We start from the raw sequence: 18,078 nt of genomic DNA, 5'->3' as shown, positions 1-18,078 counted from the left end.
CCATATATATATATTTCCCATTAGATGCCAAATGGAACAATCACGAACTATTTTTTTATGTAATCTTCTATCATTCAACTAGATAGGGTCAAATTCTACTATCAAAGCTTAAATTTGGATGCCATGTGAGAGAAACTAACCTCGCTAAAACCAAGAGTTAGTTATAGAAGAATTTCGTTATGAATTAAATAATAAAAAAATAGATTAGTTGTGCAAGAAAAGCGTGAACAAGAATCGTATTCATTTCATTCATATCACAATATCTCAGATCGCCAGATGGAGAACTCTTTCCATTAAGCATTTCAAGAATTATCCAAAGAAACAAGTCTTATTATAAAAAGGCACAACTATGGCGTGATCAAGATTGGAGTTAAGATTGATATTCTGGGTTTTGAAGGTGGGTTTAACCTTGAGAGTTTTGATAGAATGCATATTCAAGTACAAAGATATACCTACTGATATGTGTAAAATTAGTGGCCATCAAATTAAAAAAATGCATTGATTTGATAGGAAAATCTAAAATGAAAAGTAGGCTAGATAAGGTGAGTCTATGATCATTAGATAATGAAAATAAGAAACAAAACGTATACTTGCTAGATCATTTCAAGCAAGATGCCTTCATTAAATTTCATATTATGGATTTTGAGGGTGGGTTTAATTTTGAGATTTTTAATAGAATGCATATTCAAATATAAAGATATACCTACTGATATGTATAAAATTAGTGGCGTCAAATTAAAAAAATGCATCGATTGGATAGGAGGAATCTAAAACAAAAAGCAGGCAAGATAAGTTAAGTCTAAGATCATCACACGGGAGACAATGAAAAAAGAGCGACAAAAGGAATACGTGCTAGCTCATTTCAAGCAAGATGCTATCATTATACTTCACGATTTTGAACAATTACATTTGTTTATAGAAGAAGATACGGTTGAATTCAAAAAATTGATGTTATCAAACTCAAGAGGCAATTATTGCTCAATTCAACGTCAGGTTGCATCCTAACATGGCAGAAATACAAATACAACAATATTGGATTTAATTTTATGTCAATAAATCAGCTCTAAGGATAGAAAGCCAACAAGTTATTAATAATTTTTTTTAGACTAATGACACGAATTTTATAAATATAATAAGGAAATCTATGATGACACACTGCATAGCTCCTAAAAATAATAACTATAACTGCACATAAATATCATAAAGTACTAAATCCAACACTTCATATACTAACAACTCACTAATAAAATACATTTGTAGCCTAGGATTCAGACCATTGGCACCAAATTGTTCAAATTGATGTGAAGTATTCTTAAAGGAAGAAGACCCAACTGAGGAAAAAAATGAAGAAAAATATACCCTTGATGATAATGATGACGAGCAATTAGTGTATGCAGGTACTGGAGAACTTTTAGTAGTTCGACAAGTTTTGAACACTACTACAGCTTCAGATTCTCATTGGCATTGGCACATCTTTCAGATTGGATGCAATATGTAAGGGAAATTATGCAATATAATCATTCATGGGAGAGGTTGTTAGAATGTTATCTCTAACCATATAATTGAAAAATTAAATATATATACACCCTAAAGCATGGAACTGTACAAAAAAAAACAACGAGGATATGAGGTTCAGGCACAATACAAGCTCAAGCTCAATGAAAATTCATACATCGAGATTGAGACAAAAGTTTGTCAGCCAAACTCAAGGACAAACTCACGAACCAGATCCCAAATGAACTTGACCAACTAAGTCCAATGCATCAACCCACAAAGAGCGAGGTGGACTAGCACACCTATCAAGAAGAGAAGACTATACTGAAGCTCTAAGACATCTTAAATAACAACAAAACCAATAAGATCAACTAGGCCAATTAGCCCGCAAAAAACTGATGCTACGGTCTTTTGGGAATCCAGAACTCTATTCAAAAGCTCGATTACTTGGTTTGAATCCATGTTTGCTTAATTGAATCTTAGTACATATTTTTTTAAAATTTATCGCCACTTTTGTAGGTTCGAACTTAGAGATCCAAAATCCCTTACCAACAAATAAGAGGTCTCGAGGAGAGCCCAAGATTTGGTTGGTCATATATCTTTTTATTCTTTACAATTTCCTAGTATTATTTTAAGCTTTCATTAGCGATCATCTTTCTCTGCCTCAAATCTCTTTATTTTTTCCCTTCACTTTTCCTTTAAACTAGTAGGACACGAGTATGACCCACATATATAGGTCAAAATTCAATATCCTAAGAGGTTTGATAAATGAACGGTTATATAGAATTAGAATGGGCATTCAATGATTTGCTAAAGAACCTAGAAAAATATCCCGCCAGAGTAACCCATCAAGGTGAAGACTTTGTGAACATACTTTATAATAACTAGACAATTAGTTGAGATAGAAAACTGATTAAAAGAGAGATTAGAAGAAAAACTAGAGAGGATGATCCAAGGCATCCTAGACTAGATCACAAGGGCAACACCAAGAGTGTCGCATTTTGAGGAGTCGATAGACTCTAAGGCTAGAATAATGAACTCAAGGGGGAGGACATTACCATCCCAAGATGAGACTTACTAATCAAAACCAAAGAAGAAAAATTAAACTGCAATGACTTAAAGGACAAGTTGGAAAGAACATTTATATTTAATGAATGCCTTCTCCAATAAAATCAATGAAATTGAACCCCACCTAAATAAATAAAACAACACACTAACTCGTATCAAGATCAGATTGATCTGACCAACCATATAGCACACTAAGTGACGAAACTTTTTTAACAAAATTTAAGGAGTCAGCCTTTAGATAATTCTCCAATCTACCCCTTGGGATGATCACACCCTTTGCTAAATTCGAAAAAATGTTCATTACTCAATTCGTCAGTGCCCAACACCCCTAAAAAATGGCATGCAAGAATATTTAAGGATGAGCCAAGAGCCACGCAAACCTCTAAGAAGCTTTATAAGTAGATTTTAAATAAAAAAAAAAAGATAGAGATAAAAGACCTGGAGCTAGTTAAGCTTTTATGAGGGACTTTTTCATTATGCTCTCTGCATGCAGAGGCCTACAAACTTAGTTGAATTGCTTGAACTCACCAATATGCATGTAAACACGAAAAAATACAAAAGTAAAATAAGAATATCTAATAACTGCTTCAAGCTGCGAGATCTAGTAAAGAGGCAAGGGTTGTGTCCTACTAAACATACACAATATAAGTTCCACAACCGAAGACTGCTCGCCCAAACTACCATCCCCTACAAGTTCATCCTAAAAATGAGTGAATCTAAAATGTAACCTAAACAATATCAATAATTGCAAGAAGAAATGGTGACAGCTAAGATAACCACTCAATCAAAAATAAGCTTGTATGAAGAGTACTTTCATAAAGATAGTATTGTCCGACACGAAAACAAAGAAACAACAAATTCACCCCAATTATGTTTTAAGTTGCCAACACTATAGTAGAGCCGCAAGACAACTGAGCCTACAGTTTTATCAATAACAAACATAACTGATGTCAAAAATGATTGGAGTCAAAGAAAGGGATGTCAAATTTTGCAAAGGTCAACATCAAGTAGAAGAAAAAAGTAGAGGTTAAGGTTTGACATTAGTGATGTATAATAGACAACATTGACCTTAAAGTCGCAATAGAAGTTAGGTCACAAATTGAATTCTTCATTGGAATATATAAGAGACAAAGAAATCATAAAACTAGTTCTTGATAGAATCATCCAAGCATAGCATTGTCACTACTTAGTGAGGATTGGCATCACCGATGATGGTGAGCAAGGGTGTAATGACATGGAGCTAAAATGAGGTTTAGAGATTTTCAATGGCAAGCATAGAGAGATGACAATAAGACCAAAAATTACTAGAAGATGAAAAGCTAGACAAATAGGAAATCTAGAAAGAAATTGGGGGCTTTAATATCATGTGGAGAGCACAGTGGTGGGAGAATATTCCCTCTTATTCCACAGCATATTTGATATGAGGTAAAATATAAACTACTCAAAAAATGACATAAAAAAACAATTAAAGCTTCACAAATAAAAACACTTTCTAAAAAACAAATTTTGGATTTCTTTCCATACCATAAATCTATGGGAATCATGATTTTCCTCTTTCGCGTGAATTTATAGGTTCCTGATTTGCAATTTTAGCATTAATCTAATGATACAGTTCAAACAATCCATAGCATATACGCATCTTTCAACCAATTTAAACTAAGCACAAATACTATAACAATAATCAAGACTGAGTGAACTTAGTTAAGTGAGTAGATGGCTTTATTGTCAGTGTTGGTAAGATAGCATAGAACAAAAATGTATTCATGAAGAAAACCTTCCCCTTTAATGTGTCAAAAATTTAGGTTTCCAAAGGAACAGAAGAATTAAAGGCCTCATGGTTATAGAGGACAAACTGATGCAGCAATGGGTGGTGTGGTCAATGTCAAATGGCTTAAATGACAACATCAAACACTTAAGAGACATTTAGGTATAAAAGGCCATAGAACATGCTTAAATGAAAGCATATTCCAAATCCACTACTTAAATAACCATAAGAAACTCAAAGATACAACTAAAGGAAGGCAAAGAATCAGAGTATTAGTCATTCTTTAAAAAGTTAGAGGCTCGATTGGTGAATTATAGCCATTAGAAAAATATTTTCTTCAAAAGAATCATCAAATGAAATGTATGATTGCACTGAAGCCATTAATAAATTGTCGAAGAAAGTGTCAAGGTCAAATAAACTACAAATGCCAACAAACAAAAATGATTTGGGTATTACCAATTGATAACAACTTGAGCTTTATCAAGACTGTCTAAGACACCTAATAAGATAATAATGTCTAAAATGATTATTTTAGCTAATATATGACACAATAACCTACCATGTCATCAACGGTTTTATTTGGTCAATCACCATAAAGGTGCAAGAATTATTCAATACGTCTAAGCAAAGATGCGCTCTTTGTTCCAAAGAAGAGTGCATTGCTTCAACGTCCACAAAATTTGGCACCAATACCATTCAACCACAGAAATCATCCTAATAATTAATATCATAGTACCATATCACCATTGCTCGGTATCAAAGTAGAATGTTCCCACATTAGAGTCAAAGATTCACCAAATGCCCATTGAGGATCCATTAAAAGTAAACAAATAAACCTTAACATATTGGGATTTTGTACCTTTTGAAACACTTTTAATTTTAAATCTATCTCTTATATTTCATCAAATTTAGAAAATTTACAATTTTGTGTGTTCATTAGTCAATCCTCAAATTATTATGTCCATCACTTTGATAGTTCTGATGAAAAATACCTCAAATTTCCTTTCGAGTTGATGGTTTCAACTGACAATCTAACCAACACTAGACATATTAACCCCCTCCCAATTATCAACCAAAATTTCAATTATTCTAAGACAAAATATCTTGATTATAATATCATAATAATTTCATATTATTATAATAATTTTAAAAGTAGTTATCGCAATGATTTTGATTCCCAAGATAAATATCAACCACCTTATATTCATTTAAGTATTATAATGCCATTCATAATCCTTAGCATGAACATAAGAAATCTTAGTATTCACACAAGTACTTTTTTCCCTTAGCATGATTCTTAAGATGAACATCATATTGATAAGAGGTATCAACATTCAATTTCATCTTATTCTCATCATGATACAACCGCATTAATTTTTCATATCATTATCTAACATAATGTATTTCTAATGAAAACATTATTATACTATCACAACTCACCTTGATCAAGCTCATTTAGATTTCATCAAATATCAAATTAGCTTAGGACTCGTGAAAAATGTGTTAAAAAGAGTACACTAAAACGGTGAATTGAAGAACTGATCTTATTCGTCCATCTAATCCAACCTCAATGCTTAATTAGCCTCATCACACCCACCAGACATCTATGTACATGACCTGCATAGGACTATGGAACCCAGGCCTGAATATGTGATGTTGAATTCGAATTAGAGCTTGAGAAGGAGATTTTTTAGAGATGATCTTGCATTACAATTTAGAGAGCCTTTCAATCATTGTAACTGCTCCCTAATCTTTACAAATGGAGATGTAGACAATTCCTTCGATTATAGTACTATTGCCAACTCAATCGCAAGTTGGCTTTTTTTCCATTGTTGTCACCATCATAGTAAAAATAAGTATTTAAATACAAGGGCATAATATATGAGGATGACCAAATTCATTCTTCTATTGGTATTATTCCATAACATCTTGATGTTTATAGAAGTTACTCCTAAATACCTATACTATTGCATGTTGATTCACTCTTATAAATTGATTTTATATCCTATCACTATTGTAACAGTCAAAATACCATTGAGATCCTTTCCCACATTAATGATGATTCATGATAAATGTTCATGCATAATTCCTTATTCAATCTCCGCATAGTGTTAAGCTACAACTTCACAATTCCCTCAAGATGACTATCAATTACCTCAATGACAATCAGAATATGATTTATGATATTTCCAAGTGAACTTTGAGAATAAATTGATCTTGTTCCACCACGGTTTATTCTTTGACACCAACAACACTCCCCTAATCCTTCAAGAAATAATTATTTGAGAGTTCATATCAGAACAACTATGTTGCACGGATACAAACACGGAGACAAGTACGCCAGACATGTCTACTATTTAAAATATATGTTACAGACACATATCAAATATGCCATTATAATAAAAATCATTAGAATTATATATCAAAATTTAAAAAAATAGAATATTAAGAATAATACAAAAGAGAAAATTAAAAAGGATCTCATGGTTGGGTTGTTGATAAAGCAGATTGAGAAGTTTATAAAAAGTTACAATGAATAAAGTAAATAGAGCTATTTGGCTTCCCCTATGGTATAGATGCTTAGCAAATGCAACATTATTTGTTTAATAAAAAGTTTTTTGGTGCTGTAACATACTCCAAAACAACATGAATGTCCTAACTCAATACATTTTTTTAATCATAAGAGAATTGAGAGGTATTTTTGATGATTAACTAGGTGCCTTCTCACTGCACCTTCTAGGAGCTATTTTAAGTGGTTCTAACAAAAAGTAGATTATCAACATATTTTCAAGTAGCTTGATTTTCATAATATAATTTATAAATTTAAATCAAAATTCCTTTGAATATGGTGAGGAAGCTTATAAAGGAAAGAATCCAACAAACATAAAGTAAATAGGTAGCCTTCAAAGGGGTTATTGTTAGTCTTAATTTTTTAACATGAATTGCAAGCCAAGAGAAACAAGATCATAAGGGTAGTACTCTCAATCGACTTATATGCCACTTAATTGCAAGCACCTTAATGAGTATTACAATGAGGATAGAAATATTCTGAAATTCTGTGATACCGCTAGAAACATAGAAAATAAGGGAATCTGATGTTTAATAAAAGCATTAAAAAAAGCATTGATTATATCTTTAATTGATTAATTTGTAAAAGTTAATAACAATTTTTAATCTCTTCTAGTAACCTCAAAATAATTTCTCTACTCATCCAGGCAAATAAATAAGTAGACTGATAGAAAAAACATTCAAGGAACAAGATATCTAGGAAACAGTGTTAGTCACCCCTTGGTACTTCAAGCCATAAATTAATTTATAAGATATAATTCATTGGAATGAACTTTGCTTTCAAGTAAATGCAACCTCGCATACCATGCTTTTATCATCCAAGGATAATGTAAATGGTCCTGCAACATAAAATGCCTTCTACATTGCTTTTTCTCTATAGAATTGTTTTCTACATCTAGAAATTTAATTATATAACCAAATATGAATTCAATTCAATCAAATACAGAAAATTGCATAAAGAGTAGATGATGGTTTGCTCTTCAGCGGCACATATTTGTATCCCTGTATCAAAAAATCTCTCCAAAGCAATGAATCAGAAAACAATGATCACAAGTAAGAAATTAAACATCAAGTCTGAATCAGAATTGTGACCTACGCAACTCACATTAGCGGGATTCATGGCTGGTCCAGTATACCCAGAGCCACTAACGACCAAGGTCACAGTGGTGACAGCCAGAAGCAAGGATTTGAAGATAGCGTTTCGTGGACCCTTAATAACTATCAGCAACACAGCAAAGCTGATGAGGAATGTCAGTATCCCTTCTGCCATGGCCGCAGTGTGCAGGTCTACTTTGACCGACGGCCCGCCGAGCATGTGCTTGTACTGAGACGGCATCAGCTCAACTATCGACAGCACAGCTCCCACCGCGCCAGCGGCCTGTTGGTTATGAAACTTAAGAATAAAACCCTAGAATGAACTGAACCGGTAAGGGAAAGTTGAAAGGGAGGGACCTGCGCTGGGAGGCGAACGGCCAGTGAGATAAGAGAATCTCCACCAATACCAGCCGCGTAGAAGGCAGCAATGCCTGTAGGATTGAAGCTGGCACCACCTAGGGCGTGAGCGATAAGGTTGAAAACGAAGACAAGGACGGTTATGAGAAAAGTGATGATAAGGAGTTTGGGTACAAAACCCTGGACCTGGAGAGCGGAGGATATGATGGAGGTGAGGACACCAATAGTAGAGACGCAGAATACCCAGAGGAAGGTGATCACCGCGTCGCAGATGGCGGATTTAATAGCACCCATTCTGTGGAAGATTTTTCTAATTCTATCGTTCTTCTATCTCAACCCCCTAGCCACTCGTTTTCTTCCTAGGGATATGAGAGATGGGAGATGAGAGGACTACGGTGGTGGTGGCGCCTCCGCCTCCCGCCGCCGTGTCCAGTATGAAAATCACGACCGGCTGCACTGGCAGTATCACTGCATACTTTGCCTTTGGAATTGCGATACTACTCGTTCGTTTGGTGTCAGATCGAGACAAATATTACTTCCGGGCTCGAGACGTGTGCTGTGCGGGCAAAAATTTTTTCTGTGGGTCTTTCTGTCCACTCACGCACGGCACTGCAGACTCTAATATTATATTGTGGTGTGTTACATTGTATTAATTTTTTTTGGGATAAATCTGAAATAGCGGTTGATTATTTATAATCTAATAATAAGTAGATTATTTTGATAATTTAAATTCGTTTGTTGTTTGGGACAATATTATTTTTAAATTATTTTGAAATTATTGAAGAAAAATTTATATATTTCACTTCAATAATTTCAGAATAATCTAAAAATAACTTTAAAATAACATTCGAGATTCCAGTTTAATAACCTTGAAATAACATCGTGGAGATTATTTTAAGCTTATTTCTAGATTATTTCGGCATTATTGAAGAGAAATTCATTTAATTCACTTCAATAACTCTGAAATAACACCGCGATGATTATTTTTGGATTATTTCGGGGTTATTTCGGGTTATTGAAGAGAAACTCATATATTCCACTTCAATAACCACGAAATAACACCGCGTAGGTTATTTCGGGATTATTACAGAGTCTGCGGTTCCACTTTAATAATTTTTTTAGGAGAGCCCGACATAGCACATATGACGGTATGTTACTGGGAGTTCACACATAGAGCTACGTCCGGAGCCGAACAGAAAATTTTTTCGTTGTCTGGACATAAAATTTTTTTGGATTGAGGGTGACCATCCATTGTAAGCCAATTTGGTCGCAAGAAGTTCTAACTAATTTATTTTTCAAATTTAATAGGGAAGTAGTTTAAGAATTTTTAGAATTTATTGGTGTTGCTTGTGTTTTGGTGCTTTGTATGTAAATACTTAAGTTTAGGTGTGATATATGTAAATAGACATGTTTTGAGTGTTGTGTACGTTAGAACTCCCATAAAAAAATTTAGGTACATTTACATACCTAACATACAATTTCTTTGTATTTACATATCACATTTCTAAACTTTCATATCTACATGTTGAATCTGGAACCGTCCTGTGAATCATAGTCAATGGATAAAGCATAAAATAGAAGAGAGAGAGAGAGTACACAGTAACAATCTAGTTCTCCAACAGAAGACTGATTAACATTAACTATATAAATGACTCACCTATTTATAGCAAATGAGGCATAAAGTAAAAAATTACATGACTGCTATTGTTTTTATGGAGCTGTTATATGATATATTAGGCAAATATAAAATACAAGAATCTATGGTTTAGCTACCATATAGTTGGCAAGGATTTGCAGTCTTTGGGTCGGCAAGTATGTTTTGTCGATTCTGCTGAGTTTAGACAATCGATCGGCTCTAGTGATCATTCGGTCGTCCAGACTTTGCTCGGTTGGGTTGAACCAGCTGGTCAATTATGTCGATATGACTGTCTAGTATTGAGCCTTGAATAAGAAGCTCAATTTGTTGAGGTGGAGTTGTCAGGCAGAGATTGAATCAATGTAATCTGATAGTTAGTCCCCTCTTTGACAAGAGATCCATTTAGACATTTCAATGAATGTTCAGCGGTGAGAATCTTGGACTTCCAGAAGAAACTTGGTGACTCTTGCAAGGTGTCTAGCGATGCCTGGACTATAGCTGGATGGGTTCCTTCTCTTGATTTAATAGGCCTCAATCTTTGACTTAGACGACATTCGTTCAGTTAGCCCTTAGCCTTGCTTTGAGGGAGTTGTAGCTAGTCACATGATCCTTTGGTCTTCTGCTAATGTGACTTTTGTTCTTTTGATGAGTCGTCCTTGACTGTAGTTTTATCTTATAGTCTATTGGGTTTTTTTTTGGAGATTCATGGTGATCATTTTTGACATACACATGCATAGCACTTTGGTGTTTTAAATTTTTATATAAAAAGAATATTTCAACTTTTAAAAGTGGTAAGTGTGTTAAATGTGATGTGATATTAAATATTTGAGTATTATGTGTGTAAGTATTAAAATTTAGGTGTGAGATATGTCAATATATAATAATTTTGTGATTTGAATGTAATTGGCCCATAATTTGATTGTAAAAAAAAAAACTTGTTGTATTGAAAAATAAGTGTAATTATTTTGGCATATCAAAGTTTAAATTTATTTTTTTTTGTTTAAATTAATATGCCACAAATGAAATGACTAGTGGTGATGGATGGTTGTGGCAGCTAATGAGCAACTAGTGGTGGCTAACAAGTGATAATGTGCAATAGATGCAACCAATGATGTGCAGTGGCGATGTTGTGCATCATATATTAGGCATTTAACAATGCTCCTTTGACGAGGTATGTTGACCAATAGCAGGTCACGAGCAGGCGTCAGTTGGCTACATGCAACAAACAACTATGTTGAATCTAAATTTGTCCTGTGAATCATACACAAGAAATAAAGTGTAGGATAGGAGAGAGAAAAAAGAGCAAGAGAGAAGAGAGAGAGAGTGCACAGTAATTAGCAATATAATGAGGGAATTGTGTAATATTTTATTCATGAAATAATGCCCTATTTATAAATAAAAGGGGTGCATTAGGTGTAGTTACATTTGTGTCCCTACTTGACTAGGGACTGTAAAAGTGCACAGGGCCCTGCTACTCTCGGGCTCGAACGACTAGGCTTCGTAGGACTTTGTCGGGCATTGTTGGTCGGGCGTGTATCGATGTCTTTGTGGGTGTACAGTTGGGGAGTAAGCAACTCAGTTTATGTTGTCGAAAGGCTAAATCTTTAGACACTGCTGTTCGACATGTCTTCTGCTAGAATGGAGTTAGTAAAATTGATTAGCTAAGTCTTGCCGATCAGAAGGTATAGTGGTCTTCAACCTTTGATTCTCAACAAAGAACTCCAGTCAAAAGAGCGAAGCTAGGATGTCATGCAGAGGGTGAATAACTGTAATCCGAGAGGTAACCTGCCTTTAGACGAAGAGATGTTAGGGGGAAGGTTGTATGTCGTCTTTTATATGGCCACAAGTTCTAACGTACTTGTCCCTTCAGGCTCGATTGCAATGAGGTGTTACGTTTGGGTGATCTGGGTGAGCCGTGCCACGTACTCATCCACATAAAAGTTGGTTTTGGGTTCGGAACATCTGGTCGAGCATCTAGGTCCCCTAGATATTCTGCTGGTGGGTCCACCCTTTAATATTACATTTCTTCTGGACTGTCAGATTTTCTCAAGATTTGTGCTTGCATGATTTTTTTTACATATTTAATTATCCAATTCTCTTGATTCTTGAAAGTCCTATTCCAATAAGAATAGGAGACTTTAATGCAGAGTAATAAATATCATTTATGATTATTCAAAGATTTGTTAATTGAACTTTTTGGATTAATGTGCCCTCAATTTCTATAAATAGAGCATGAGGGATTGGATTTCCTTATCTTCTATCATTTCACACTTTGCCACATCTAAATTCAAAGTGTTTCCATGATGAATGAATTTTCTATGAAGTCTGACACTATAGCAAGGCTGCATATCGACATGCCCTCAGAAATATGAGAGGGGAGCCCTCTCAGAGAGTGAAAATAAAAAGAAATTGATAGTGAGAAAGTAAACGATGTTCAATCCTGAGGCTCAAGTAGGGTCATCGGACTCGCTTCATGACCCCCCACACGAAAATATCTTGGTGGAAGAAGGAGGCTGGTCGGGTTTACCGCCGGTCAATCTGTGGGACATGCCTATAAGAAAGAGGTTTTACCTGCCAGTCGGACCTGTAAAAAAATATTAGTACTGTGATAGGGAACTGTCAATGCTCCTCTGTCACTACCCTTGACATAAAAGAAGACCAGTGAGGGTGGTGTATCATTTACTGCATTTGAGGGGGATCAAATCCTTAGCATGAGAAATTTTGGTCTTGCTTAGTTGATTTCCGTTCTTTTCTAAATTTTCTCTTTATTTTACTTTTTGGCGTAGCCCATCTCACTACTAAAATCATGTCATTGATTCACTCTAAGCAGAAGTTGGCACCAAAAAAACTATGAATCTGGTGGTCGTGGATCAAGCGTCAGATGATGGTGACCAGCTTTCGGGTGAGGCTGAAGGTGATGAATGATCCCAATTCTTTGGATATAAATGTAAAATGTGATGCATGTGATTATATACTTAATTTTCTTAATAGTTATTCTTAATTTACAAAAAATTCAAAAACTTAATCTAAAGCAAAAGCTAGGTAAGTTTTCTACTATGAAACAAATAAGAATACAATTATAATTTTAAATATGGGACACTAAGCAAGTATACGTATCATTATCAAGTAAAATAGGACTTTTTGATTAAGCCCTGAATATCAAACCCACAGGGATAATGACTATATGCTTTTTAGCAATTTAGAAATTTTAGATGATAAAAATTTACTTAGCAAAATATTCTTACTTAAACTTAAGATGCTAAAATATGAATGCAAATTCGATTCTTTTTATAATTTTTGGTTTATGAAAATAAAGTAAGCAACTAATTAACTTAACCAAATACTTTCAAGATGAAGGAAAGATAAATAAAACACCTTTTTTCTTATCATGAATCAGTCTGTTCTGGAAGTATTCTAAATGTGTTGTGTCAAATAGGAGCAATAATATTATTTACCCTTACTAGAGATGCTATAAAGAATATTAGTTAATCTATAGTTTGAATAGTCTTGAAGACCGGCTAGGTAGGGAAGATACTAGCTCTCACTCTAGAGTTCCCTCTTCTCTGTCCACCTAGGAGCTAACATCTCGTATTAAAACCTAAAACTATAAATAAAAATGGAGGCTTTTGTCTGTCACTCTAAAGTCCTCTAATTCTACACCTTTGAAAAGTTTATTTCCCTATTTATTTGCACTCAACCCCATGAACTACATTCTCATCCATGAAATCAATATGTGATTCTAACCATTTGTTGATGGAGACAATACCATCTCAGATCTTACATGTTCTCACAACAGATATTAACATCTTAAATGAAGTGCAAGGTTTCAAATCATCATAATCTTCAAACATTGAAGCCTAATACTTCACTCCTTTCAACACTTAATCACTTATCATTTTAAGAAAAAAGTTAAAAGAAAACTACTCAAAATTCATCAAGAAAATACAACCACACATGAGTTTAAAAGTAGAAATCATGCACACAAACAAGAAATCTAAATTAAAATCAGGTGTAATCACAAAGATAAACACTTATCTCAAATCCTCTCCACCAAATGTCTTGAAGTTCCTTTGAATTCTCTTCCTTCACTCACAATACAAACTAACACTCAAAATAAAAAGAAAAGTGGTCGGTGGCGGCGACGACTTAAATGGATGATGACTGTTATTTTGATGGTTGGTTGGCCTCTTGCGGTTGGCTTTGATGATCCAAGTCTTCTTTAATAAAAATCCAAAAGGTTCCTTGGTGTCCCTTCAAAATGTGTCTCCATTCAACGAATCTTCTAGAAGTTTTCTCCTTAAAAGCCAATTGAATGATTTTTTGTGTCCATGGGCTATTTCCCACGTTTTGACCAAGGGTTGCTTCAAACACCTCTTCAAAAATCCATTCAAATTAAATAATTCATCTCATAAATACTTTTGGCACTTAAGCGCGCTCCTTTGGCTCTTAGGCTCCAATTTTGGGCGCTTAGGCATCCTAGTTCATTTTTACACCTTTCTTCTTTTTTGCTCCAAATTTGACCATTTTTCACTCCTTTTAGCATTTTTTATTCATTTGATTGTACCTGAAAGAAAAACACACAAATAATTTTTATTAAAGAACAATATCTCAAACCTAGGTATAAAAAAGTGTATAAAAATACAATATATTTTAGATGTATCAATAGACATCAAGCCAACTTAAGCGAGGCCTCAAGGGAGCAATCCAATGGGAAACAATATCCCCTAGATTGTTGGGGTATTGGTTATGTGAGATGGAAGTCTCTTTTGCTCTGATGCCTGATCCCCGATCTTCCGTCTTCGATGATTCCTTCAAAGTTAGACTTCATCTGCTTTTGCATTTTTTTGGTTGAATTAGAGACAAATTTTTTTCCGCCAAGTACATACATAATTCATGAAACTCAGTTATTTACAAACTAACACTCTTATATAAAAATTTTAAATTCTGACTTGAATTTTGATTAAGACCTGAATATCGAACCTGCAGGGAAGATATGCAATATGCACTTTTTTGGAAAACTTTCTATTTTTAAAAAGATAATTATCTAAACTAAAGACGTTTTTGCAGTAAAGAAAGTTTAAATATTTTTGATAATTTTAATATTTTGACAAAAACAATACAAACTTAAAAAGATAACTTGAGTTTTTGTAGAAGAAAAACACTAAATATGAAAATTTCTTTCTCATTATCATGAATCAGTAATAAGTATAGGAATTTTGTTGTGGATGTATGTGTTTGTGTTGTGCCAAATAAGAGCAATAATATTCTTTACCCTTACTAGAGTTGCTATAAAGAATATTGGTTAATTTAAAGTTTGAATAGTTATGAAGACCGGCTAGGCAGGAAGATACTAGCTCTCACTCTAGAGTTCTATGATTCCCTCCACCTGGGGGGCTAACATCTCGTATCAAAACTTAAAATAATAAGCCAAGTTGGGGGCTTCAACCGGTCACTTTAAAGTCCTATAACTCTACACCCTTCAATGAATATTTCCCTATTTATTTGCACTCAATCATATGAACTACATTCTCATTCATACAACCTCATGTGATTCTTTCCAATTGTTGATTGAGAAAATATCATCCCGATTCTTACATGTTCTCACAACAAATTTTAACATCTGGATTGACCAAATCAAGAAGTAAATGAAGTACATGGATTTAAATTATCACAACTTCTTCAAACATTAAAGATCAATACTCTCGACAACTTCCATCCAACACTTAATTACTTATCATTTTAAGAAGAAAGATAAGGAAAACTTCTCAGAATCCATGAAGAAAACAAAACCACACTTTAGTTTAAAGGTAGAAATCATTGTCAAACCAACAACATGTCTCAATTAAAACCAAAAGTAGTATAAAACAAAATAAAAAACAACTTATCTCAAATCCTCCACCAAACTCTTGAAGTTTCTTTGAATTTCTTCTTTTTTACAACACTCTCAATATAAAACTAAAAATAAAAAAAGGATAAATATGTGGTGCCTAAAAATCTCTCCAACAAACTCCCTAATTTTTGAACTTTCAAAACTTTTCCAGTACTTTCGGGACCTCTTTCAAAGTCCCAATCTTCTTTCTTTTATAATTCTCTAAAAGGTGCCTTGGTATCTCTTCAAAATGTGTCTTGATTTGATGTATTTTCTCAATATATGCATCCTTTAGCAATAATTTTCATCCACGATGGTTGTAACAACCTATTAAGCCAATAGGTGCCTCAAAAATCTCTTCAAAATTTGCAAAAACTAAATTTACTCGTCCAATAACTGCCACTAGTGCTTAAGCGAGGGGCATCTGACGCTTAGGCGTGGCCTTCTCTGTTTACCCGACGCTTAGGCGCCAAAACACTTTTGCACATTTTTCTCCTATTTGCTCCAAATTTAATCATTTTTCACTCATTTAAGCATTTTTCACCTTTTTTACTTATTCCTGAAAGAAAAACACAAAAATACCTTCCATTAAAGCGCAGTATATCAAAAATAGGTATAAAAATGTGTCTAAAAATGCTATATATTTTAGGCGTATCAAAATCTCTCAAGCTTAAAATGTTACTTGTCCTCAAGTGACACTTCAATCTTTAAAAACTAAATATGTATGATATGTAGATGAGTTTTTTAGGAGTTATTAAATTTTAGATTTAGAAATATAGTAGTCTAATTTAGAAAAAAATATTCAGTAAATGAGAACAACTTAAAGTTTAGAAATTTCTAATGTTAAATTTCTAATGTTAAGAAAGATGAAAATATGAGTTTCTATCTAATTCAAAAATATTGTAAGTATTCCAAATTTAGAAGTTAATTTTTTTATTATCTTCACTTAAAAATTTTTATTAAGAATAATTTTACTTACTATATTATATCTATAAGCTTAATATTTTCTCAAGTCTTATACTTTAAAAAGATCAAATGTAGAACCAATTTTTGATTAGGCACTAATCCTCAAGCTTCTCCTCCCTTATATTTTTTTTCTTTTTCTTTTTCTTTTCTCTTTTTTTTTCTTTTTCTCTTTTTCTTTTCTTTTTCTCTTTTTCTTTTCTTTTCTTTTTAGGCAAGGATTACTATATCTTGATAGACCTTTAATAATTTTAAATTCTACTTTTCCTTTTCTAAAGCAAAGTCTTGATACAAAACTTTTACTTATAAATATAATGATAGCTTTGAAAATTATTTTTAATAAAAGAAATTTAAGTATTAAAAATAAAAGTCTAAAATTCTAAAATTTTTAAAAATACAATGTTTTTTACTATAGATAGTTACTTATATTAATAATTTTCTACATTAAAAACTTTTAACTTAAAGTTTTTCTTCATTACTCAAAATTTCAACTAAATCCTTTTACTCATTTCAAAAATCAAAATTTGTTTCCCTAATATAACTTCATATACATGATCTATTTTTCTTTTCAAATCAAATTCACTTGTAGTTCATTTGAGAACAAATAAATTTAAAGTTTTGAAAGTTTTTTTCTTCCCCCCCCCCCCCCCTCCATCATCTAAAACATTCTTTAGCATCAAATATATAAGTATGAATGAAAATTAAAATAATTGCTAACAGGAATTTTTATACCCTAATGATACAAGTATAAAACTAAAAACAAGAGTAAAATTAATTTTGATCAAATTTTCTAATATTTTCATTTCAACTTAATATGTAGGTAACATATAGAGATTCATTAGACTTCTAAACAGTGGGTATAAACATAAAATCAAATAAACACACTAACTTGACTTCACAATCTCAACATAGAAACAAACTCACAAATATGATAAAAGAAAAATACAGGGTAGCAATTTCCCAACTTTCAAATTTAAGATTTACGCTAGCAAGATTTTCAACTTTACAAAAGACATAGAATTAAGTTAAGTTCTAAACTAACTAAATCACAAAACTCACAACAGTTACTACCCTAGAATTTTAAAACAAACTACTAACTAACACAAACATCACAATATAATTAAAAATAAAAGTCTCACACATCGCAATATCCAAACAAGTAAATGTAAATACATGTCTCAAGTCCAAAACATGAAAACACATCACATCACAATTCTCACTTAAACATAAAAGTACAAACCACATCACATAGTTCAAATCAAC

The 18,078-nt window shown here is 33.1% G+C and overlaps 1 protein-coding gene across 1 annotated transcript in view; it reads right to left on the bottom strand.

Annotated features, from left to right (window-relative positions):
* The window catches only part of LOC110036914 (aquaporin SIP1-2), a 19,855-nt gene extending 10,917 nt beyond the window's left edge, over positions 1-8,938 (bottom strand). The window contains exons 1-2 of the mRNA XM_020741474.1: positions 8,348-8,938; positions 8,001-8,273 (exon numbers count right to left, since the gene is read on the bottom strand). Coding sequence (XP_020597133.1) covers positions 8,001-8,273; positions 8,348-8,641 — 567 coding nt within the window. The 5' untranslated portion in view covers positions 8,642-8,938. The remainder of the gene's footprint in view (positions 1-8,000; positions 8,274-8,347) is intronic.
* Positions 8,939-18,078: the final 9,140 nt, after the last annotated feature.

The sequence above is a fragment of the Phalaenopsis equestris genome, unplaced genomic scaffold (assembly GCF_001263595.1).
Source record: "Phalaenopsis equestris unplaced genomic scaffold, ASM126359v1 Scaffold212537, whole genome shotgun sequence".
In the NCBI taxonomy this organism is placed as follows: domain Eukaryota; kingdom Viridiplantae; phylum Streptophyta; class Magnoliopsida; order Asparagales; family Orchidaceae; genus Phalaenopsis; species Phalaenopsis equestris.
This window is presented reverse-complemented; position numbering and strand designations above follow the sequence as displayed.